Source organism: Pinus tabuliformis, chromosome 4_1 (assembly GCF_031772625.1).
Source record: "Pinus tabuliformis cultivar Carrire ecotype Pingquan chromosome 4_1, CPIR1, whole genome shotgun sequence".
Classification (NCBI taxonomy): Eukaryota; Viridiplantae; Streptophyta; class Pinopsida; order Pinales; family Pinaceae; genus Pinus; species Pinus tabuliformis.
In genome coordinates, this window is record NC_142303.1 from 730,128,798 (window position 1) to 730,138,182 (window position 9,385).

Consider the following 9,385-nt stretch of genomic DNA (forward strand, 5'->3'; position numbering starts at 1 on the left):
TTTACCTCAATCATTTCTATTCCAAAATATTTCAGAAATCAAAATAAACCCTGCAAATAAAAATGCAAACAAATTAGCCTACCTAGAAGTATGTTCTCTTTTGCATTGCATTTATGCTAAAAGGAAATGAAATGCAAAAAAGCAGGGTGATATTGCATATGAAAATAAATGGATAAAATACAAGGTGATATTGTATATGAGAATAAAAGGATTTGGACTTTTCTGTATATGGTGTTTCAGTTTCAATGCCAAAAATCTACTAGAGCGGTTAAGAGGAAAGCTCTTAATGTTTGTTGGAGACTCAATAAGTCAAAACGAATGGGAATCCATGTTTTGCATGCTTCAAGTAGTGTTTCCTAGCAATAAGAAAACTGTTAGTCAACAAGCTTCAATATTCAATGTAGTTTCCATGGAAGTTGTGCATTTGATTATATGGTGAGTAATGAAGTCTTCCAATCTTCTTTCTCTTAAAAGGATTATGATGCCTCTGTGGAGTTTTTCTAGGAGTTTGACACAAGGTACACCATAGTTATTATGATTAAGTTGGATGCAAAGTTGAGTAGAGTTGATATGTAAATATAGGAAATAAATATATAGTATATGGCAATGCCCACCACACTCATCATCAGTGATTCAGTGCAGACAATGCCATGATTTTGAAACAGGGAAGGTAGAATAATTTGATACATTCTCTTGGATTCATAAGATTTCTTGTAAACCTTCTGTGTGCCATTTCAGAATCATCGTTCAATGGTACCAGAGAAAGAGCATACTTCTCATTCATAACTATATTTCAGTAGCATCCAAGAATAGCATAATATGCAATTTTAAATATAGCTGCTAATCTTGCAGCCTGCTATAATTTTATTTATATCTGTTATAATTTTATTTATATCTGTTGCAATGTTTGTTTTTCTTGCTATGTCATCTCATTTTGAACTAAAGGAACAGGTGCTTAGGACATTTTCAGGCTATACAACTCACAAGAGGCTTACAATTAAGGCCCGAGTCATAAGAGATGGAAATCTAAGCACTTCATCAAGCTGGAGGCAACCACATGTTTGAGAGATCCAGAGTCTGCAATGAATTCACAGGATCGAGCAAAAGTATGCTAAATTTAAATGTAAGTACTTGTTGGTTGTCAGAATATATTTTCTCACTGCAAGAGGGGTAGTTGACAGCAAAATTTGTCAATTTTGATACAGATTGGATTGCCATGCAGTACCATATTCTTCTACAGTTCGTTACAGTAAGGTTGGAAAATTGTAAAAGGAAGGTGACTTAGCAAAGGCTTTGATGATGTCAACATCATAAGAAGGCCAACATTTCGCTTTGATGTCTTGGAATAGCCAACCATCAAACATGACCTGTAACAAATTTCGAGTCGAGTTGTTTGATCTGCCTTCATTAGATGCCAGATAGTGGCAGGGCCATTGAATTATGAATATTTTGCCCATATGCACCAAACATAATTTACAGGCTGATATAAGAAAAGAATGCACAAGTGCCAGTGTAGGATGTAAAAAAGCTTATCGCATAATTTTTCCAGATTGTCCAAACTAACCATTAACACCCTTCTTATTGATGTTTACCACTTTATAGAGTATCATTCAAAAGCATTATTGGCCATCACAAACTTCCAACATACAATTTTATGATAGAGTATGAATGTTTACATAGGAACCATTTGTATCAGCCTAGAGGTCTTACTTCGCTGCCATGGCCATTTGTTGTCGCTTCAGAAAATATAGCACTTTCATCAGGGTCATAGCAGCAGCTTCATTATTCATGTTATGATGCTCTCTTTCCAAGACATCCTTTTCTCGCTCAAAATCTCTGTGTAATCAGTCAGAAAAGAAAGTATCTAGAGTTGAATCCTAACCTGCCAACAAACAAGGTAACAAGACTATTTATTTTGTATAGATAGCTGAATTCAAAATTTTCTTTTAACTTTTTTTACTTTCATTAAAATATAAAACAGCAACAAATAGCTATTGTTAAAACTCTGATGAGAGAAAAACTTTAGGTATACCTCCGGATGCCTTACATGTAAAATAGTACCAGTGATAGGGCTTTTAAGGGGAAGATAAATAGATAATGGAGTGATGGCTCCTACAGAATCTGCGAGGTTGATGGTTGTTTCACCAAGGAAACCAAATTGAGAAGAGCCCTGGCAAGTTGCAGAAATTATATTTAAACAAAAGAAAAACAAATCAGAATTGCTTTAATGTTTTTGTGTTCAAGTCAATATAATGGTAAATATTCAATTATTTAAAAAGGATTAAAATGTATGTAAAAGATGAGAAATAGGCAGTACCGTTGATACAACAAGGTTGTACATTTTTTCATGATAATTCCCAGTTTTTGCATCTTGCTCGAGTCTTGTAGTTACAAAAATTGCATCAGACCATTGACAAGTTCCGTTATTGATGGAAGCTCTTCTTGTATTGCTTACGATTTTACCTGTCTCTAATGATATCAGGGATATACTCAACTAGTCATATCTCGGTTGTGGTACCTGAAATGAGCAGGACAATATATGTCCATTGTAGTTTTCAACTATAAAGAAACTGTAGAAGGCTGATCAACACAATGCTAGTTCAAAGTTAATAGAAGTTAACATAGATGCATCCATTCCTCTAGGTATCCTGAATAATCAAGATAATGTAGCAAAACGATCTTGATGACTTGGGTCATGCTCCAAATTGCCTTATTACAAGAGGACAGACGTTAATTAGTTCACCTGTGCTCTAAGAATAGGGTAAACTCAGATTATACAGGATTGTGCTCTAAGGATCGGGTAAACCCTAATTTTACAAGATTGGCACCATTGCAATCAAAGGTCAGCTGTTCTGCTAGATTTTCATCTAACATGGTTTTCTCAGGCATGTTCCTGACTTTGTAAACTGTTCTCTGGTCTGGACGTGATATATAATAGGTAAGGAAAAACTATATATTATTTGCACAGTTACTCAAAATGAGAATTTCTAACCTTACTGCAAAGGTTTTTGCATAATTTGTAGCACTATCAAAAATGCAATGCATGAGTTTATCCTTTCAGACACTAATGGAAAACAAATCCATACGTGATAAATGTCGAGACCTGATGCTACGTTTAATAGGTTGGTAAGGCGAGTGAACCTCCATTTTGTAACACAATTTATATGCAATTATCCATCTCAGAAGCTACAATTGAAATTCACCTAATCATAACAGCTGGTGAGAACTTGTCCTTGAATGGTTTTGTTTACAATGTCTTGCAAATAGATAAGCAACTTGGTTAGGACACATACTTGAGTGACTTGAAACTGGAGTTTGAACTCAGCTTTGGTCTTGTTCCTTTCAACCCTCCATTTTGGTGCCCTAAACATCCTGCTTCAAATTTTGGAAAAGAAATGTTTAAGGGATCAATCAAGGGAGTCTAAAGCAACACCTTGAAATGTATACACTAATTAGAATTCACAATGTATAATGGTAGTTCAATGCTATCATTTGTTAAAGTCTTGAATGAGTAAACATTGATCAACTGTTACGACCCTTTAGCCAATGTAAAGCATCATTTGTGGAAGTAAATGGTATGTGGGTTGATTGTGAGATTAGAATATATAGGAGATACTCTCCTGTTTATTAGAATTTGCAGTGTGATGCATCGTCATTATTCTAGTTTCCTGTCAGCAGGTACCAAGTTCAAATCTCCGAGCTAGATGCACTAATCTACACCAAGAAGTTTACTGGATATGCCATGCATCCCTTGGGTTACCTTACATGTTTTTCCTTGGAAAAAAAACCCATTATCATCATTTTGCTTGGAATTCCTGATTCACATTTATTTTTAGCATATTCAGAATAAAATATATTATTTTGGGCTTATAAAGCATTAAAAATGGTAGCAGAGAATTGGTGATTGATTACATCTACTCTGTAGCAGAGTTTCCACCAAAGTTATTTGACATATGTTTTCTACTTGACCTTCGAGGTTTAATTGAGGTAATCCAGAGAAATCTGACTAAAGAAAAAGGTTTAAATTGGTACAGTGGAGTCTGAGATTTATATGAGCAAGTGTTTAAACCTCCATACAACTGAAAATATACAACAGTAAATAGAGGGAATGATCTCGCGGCCCTTAAATTGATCTTCTAAATGAGCATTCCTGTGAACGATTTAACTTCAGGGCCGTGAAAATATTTACTTACTCTCAAGCCTCCTGTCTTGAATGTCATTTCTGCGGTTCATCTTTCTTTGACGGCACAATACACTTATTTTCCTCTGCAATTTATGAAAATTCTAGCAAGAAACCACAAAAATCCATTAGTTAATCCTGCTCAACATGTGGCCATACTGTCCCTGGAAAAATCTGGGCAGGAAATTACAGAGGAGACACAGGCAAACCTGAGATAAAAAAACAATTTATAATCATTTTTTCAATATTAAACAAGAAATGCGTAATAGGAAAGAAGAAAGAAGAAGACAAATAGGAAAGAAAATTGGAAAATGAATAAGAGGACTAAAGAAAAGGAATTGCAAGGGGCTCCGACACAAAAAAAAGCCAAAAAATTCCAATGCTCATTCCGGAAGAAAACGAGATTGCAGAACGCTGGTGATCAAACCCTACGAGCTCTCCCACAAATTCATCTCTACAGGAGCTACCGAGATCCTTGCTTTGGAGCCAATTTGTAAATATTGGAAATATTTTACACCCAACCTCCCTGAATTCCATAGGGGTTTTTAGGGTGTTTTCGGCATAGTGCTTGTCTAAATATTCTGCAATTTCATCAGAGTCTTGGATCCATGTTTCCCATCTCTAAACCCTGCGCTTGTGTTTATACCTGTTAACATTTTTTATGAAAAAGGAGAAAACTGAACTTAAATGATGATTCATTTCGAAATGTAAAGAGGTCATGCATGAAGCTGCCATTACTAAAAAAAATAATGATTCACTTCAAAATGTGAAGAGCTCCTGCATGAAGCTGCTATTGATGAACAATTTCGGTGCCTGATAAAGAAATAATTGCAAATTTGCAATATATTGTGGCCAAGACTCGAAACCTTGGAATAAGTGAAAACCTGTAATAAAAATGTGGTGAACAGTTAGGCAGATTACCACTAAACAATCCTAGTCATACTTTTTAATGTTTGTTCAATTGAGTTTCTACACAACATTGACGTGCACCCCTTCTGGTGCACGTGCCAGTGTAGGATGTAAAAAAACTTATCGCATAATTTTTCCAGATTGTCCAAACTAACCATTAACACCCTTCTTATTGATGTTTACCACTTTATAGAGTATCATTCAAAAGCATGATTGGCCATCAGAAACTTCCAACATACAATTTTATGATAGAGTATGAATGTTTACATAGGAACCATTTGTATTAGCCTAGAGGTCTTACTTCGCTGCCATGGCCATTTGTTGTCGCTTCAGAAAATATAGCACTTTCATCAGGGTCATAGCAGCAGCTTCATTATTCATGTTATGATGCTCTCTTTCCAAGACATCCTTTTATCGCTCAAAATCTCTGTGTAATCAGTCAGAAAAGAAAGTATCTAGAGTTGAATCCTAACCTGCCAACAAACAAGGTAACAAGACTATTTATTTTGTATAGATAGCTGAATTCAAAATTTTCTTTTAACTTTTTTTACTTTCATTAAAATATAAAACAACAACAAATAGCTATTGTTAAAGCTCTGATGAGAGAAAAATTTTAGGTATACCTTCGGATGCCTTACATGTAAAATAGTACCAGTGATAGGGCTTTTAAGGGGAAGAGAAACAGATAATGGAGTGATGGCTCCTACAGAATCTGCGAGGTTGATGGTTGTTTCACCAAGGAAACCAAATTGAGAAGAGCCCTGGCAAGTTGCAGAAATTATATTTAAACAAAAGAAAAACAAATCAGAATTGCTTTAATGTTTTTGTGTTCAAGTCAATATAATGGTAAATATTCAATTATTTAAAAAGGATTAAAATGTATGTAAAAGATGAGAAATAGGCAGTACCGTTGATACAACAAGGTTGTACATTTTTTCATGATAATTCCCAGTTTTTGCATCTTGCTCGAGTCTTGTAGTTACAAAAATTGCATCAGACCATTGACAAGTTCCGTTATTGATGGAAGCTCTTCCTGTATTGCTTACGATTTTACCTGTCTCTAATGATATCAGGGATATACTCAACTTGTCATATCCCGGTTGTGGTACCTGAAATGAGCAGGACAATATATGTCCATTGTAGTTTTCAACTATGAAGAAACTGTAGAAGGCTGATCAACACAATGCTAGTTCAAAGTTAATAGAAGTTAACATAGATGCATCCATTCCTCTAGGTATCCTGAATAATCAAGATAATGTAGCAAAACGATCTTGATGACTTGGGTCATGCTCCAAATTGCCTTATTACAAGAAGACAGACGTTAATTAGTTCACCTGTGCTCTAAGAATAGGGTAAACTCAGATTATACAGGATTGTGCTCTAAGGATAGGGTAAACCCTAATTTTACAAGATTGGCACCATTGCAATCAAAGGTCAGCTGTTCTGCTATATTTTCATCTAACATGGTTTTCTCAGGCATGTTCCTGACTTTGTAAATTGTTCTCTGGTCTGGACGTGATATATAATAGGTAAGGAAAAACTATATATTATTTGCACAGTTACTCAAAATGAGAATTCCTAACCTTACTGCAAAGGTTTTTGCATAATTTGTAGCACTATCAAAAATTCAATGCATGAGTTTATCCTTTCAGACACTAATGGAAAACAAATCCATACGTGATAAATGCCGAGACCTGATGCTACGTTTAATAGGTTGGTAAGGCGAGTGAACCTCCATTTTATAACACAATTTATATGCAATTATCCATCTCAGAAGCTATAATTGAAATTCACCTAATCATAATAGCCGGTGAGAACTTGTCCTTGAATGGTTTTGTTTACAATGTTTTGCAAATAGATAAGCAACTTGGTCAGGACACATACTTGAGTGACTTGAAACTGGAGTTTGAACTCAGCTTTGGTCTTGTTCCTTTCAACCCTCCATTTTGCTGCCCTAAACATCCTGCTTCAAATTTTGGAAAAGAAATGTTTAAGGGATCAATCAAGGGAGTCTAAAGCAACACCTTGAAATGTATACACTAATTAGAATGCACAATGTATAATGGTAGTTCAATGCTATCATTTGTTAAAGTCTTGAATGAGTAAACATTGATCAACTGTTACGACCCTTTAGCCAATGTAAAGGATCATTTGTGGAAGTAAATGGTACGTGGGTTGATTGTGAGATTAGAATATATAGGAGATACTCTCCTGTTTATTAGAATTTGCAGTGCGATGCGTCGTCATTATTCTAGTTTCCTGTCAGCAGGTACCAAGTTCAAATCTCCGAGCTAGATGCACTAATCTACACCAAGAAGTTTACTGGATATGCCATGCATCCCTTGGGTTACCTTACATGTTTTTCCTTGGAAAAAAAAACCCATTATCATCATTCTGCTTGGAATTCCTGATTCACATTTATTTTTAGCATATTCAGAATAAAATATATTATTTTGGGCTTATAAAGCATTAAAAATGGTAGCAGAGAATTGGTGATTGATTACATCTACTCTGTAGCAGAGTTTCCACCAAAGTTATTTGACATATGTTTTCTACTTGACCTTCGAGGTTTAATTGAGGTAATCCAGAGAAATCTGACTAAAGAAAAAGGTTTAAATTGGTACAGTGGAGTCTGAGATTTATATGAGCAAGTGTTTAAACCTCCATACAACTGAAAATATACAACAGTAAATAGAGGGAATGATCTCGCGGCCCTTAAATTGATCTTCTAAATGAGCATTCCTGTGAACGATTTAACTTCAGGGCCGTGAAAATATTTACTTACTCTTAAGCCTCCTGTCTTGAATGTCATTTCTGCGGTTCATCTTTCTTTGACGGCACAATACACTTATTTTCCTCTGCAATTTATGAAAATTCTATCAAGAAACCACAAAAATCCATTAGTTAATCCTGCTCAACATGTGGCCATACTGTCCCTGGAAAAATCCGGGCAGGAAATTACAGAGGAGACACAGGCAAACCTGAGATAAAAAAACAATTTATAATCATTTTTTCAATATTAAACAAGAAATGCGTAATAGGAAAGAAGAAAGAAGAAGACAAATAGGAAAGAAAATTGGAAAATGAATAAGAGGACTAAAGAAAAGGAATTGCAAGGGGCTCCGACACAAAAAAAATCCAAAAAATTCCAATGCTCATTCCGGAAGAAAACGAGATTGCAGAACGCTGGTGATCAAACCCTACGAGCTCTCCCACAAATTCATCTCTACAGGAGCTGCCGAAATCCTTGCTTTGGAGCCAATTTGTAAATATTGGAAAGATTTTACACCCAACCTCCCTGAATTCCATAGGGGTTTTTAGGGTGTTTTCGGCATAGTGCTTGTCTAAATATTCTGCAATTTCATCAGAGTCTTGGATCCATGTTTCCCATCTCTAAACCCTGCGCTTGTGTTTATACCTGTTAACATTTTTTATGAAAAAGGAGAAAACTGAACTTAAATGATGATTCATTTCGAAATGTAAAGAGGTCATGCATGAAGCTGCCATTACTAAAAAAAATAATGATTCACTTCAAAATGTGAAGAGCTCCTGCATGAAGCTGCTATTGATGAACAATTTCGGTGCCTGATAAAGAAATAATTGCAAATTTGCAATATATTGTGGCCAAGACTCGAAACCTTGGAATAAGTGAAAACCTGTAATAAAAATGTGGTGAACAGTTAGGCAAATTACCACTAAACAATCCTAGTCATACTTTTTAATGTTTGTTCAATTGAGTTTCTACACAACATTGACGTGCACCCCTTCTGGTGATGTTTTTTGAGAGTTTATATTTATGCAGCAAGTCTGCAACATATTACTCACCATAAATCTATACAAAATAGATTAACATATTTTCTGATAGTGAAGCAGATATCAGCAAAGCGTTTACCTGTAACAACATAGACTCGTTTACTTGTAACAATGAAGACGATGGTTCTCGAGCTCTCCGCAGATAACAACCCTCCGCCCATAACAGAAATGAAGGCCATGTTCCGCCCGTAACTGAAGGATGAAGGCCATGACGAGTAACTGAAGGAGGAAAACCATGACGAATATCACGAAATGTGCACAGATGTCAGTAGAGAGCACAGTAGTGGCCCTAAAAAATTGTCCACAGATGTCAGATGTACATTCTCGTCTGAAGGATGCCAGGTGTCAATCTCACAAGGAAAAGAACGACGAAAGTCTCACTCAAAAGAAGGCCTATCGGCCTAATTATATATAAAAACTTCCGAAGAAATGTTGTGTATGTATATAAATAAAATTTTTGTACAAAACAGCTAATAAACTCTA

At 35.4% G+C, this 9,385-nt stretch overlaps 1 protein-coding gene and 2 long non-coding RNA genes across 3 annotated transcripts; 1 reads left to right on the forward strand and 2 right to left on the reverse strand.

Annotated features, from left to right (window-relative positions):
• The first annotated feature begins 1,044 nt into the window (after positions 1-1,044).
• Positions 1,045-1,346, forward strand: LOC149178213 (uncharacterized). The gene is made up of 2 exons (XR_016258837.1): positions 1,045-1,123; positions 1,206-1,346. It is a non-coding gene; the product is annotated as an uncharacterized LOC149178213 (long non-coding RNA).
• A 436-nt stretch (positions 1,347-1,782) lies between these two features.
• LOC149178214 (uncharacterized) lies at positions 1,783-2,507 on the reverse strand. The gene is made up of 3 exons (XR_016258836.1): positions 2,318-2,507; positions 2,048-2,170; positions 1,783-1,882 (listed from the first exon to the last, which is right to left on the reverse strand). It is a non-coding gene; the product is annotated as an uncharacterized LOC149178214 (long non-coding RNA).
• Positions 2,508-4,193: 1,686 nt separating this feature from the next.
• On the reverse strand, positions 4,194-7,340 carry LOC149178215 (uncharacterized). The gene is made up of 5 exons (XM_089423565.1): positions 6,974-7,340; positions 5,998-6,198; positions 5,728-5,850; positions 5,391-5,562; positions 4,194-4,284 (listed from the first exon to the last, which is right to left on the reverse strand). The coding sequence occupies exons 1-4, from the start codon at positions 7,049-7,051 to the stop codon at positions 5,545-5,547; spliced, it is 420 nt and encodes a 139-aa protein (XP_089279691.1). The 5' UTR covers positions 7,052-7,340; the 3' UTR covers positions 4,194-4,284; positions 5,391-5,544.
• Positions 7,341-9,385: the final 2,045 nt, after the last annotated feature.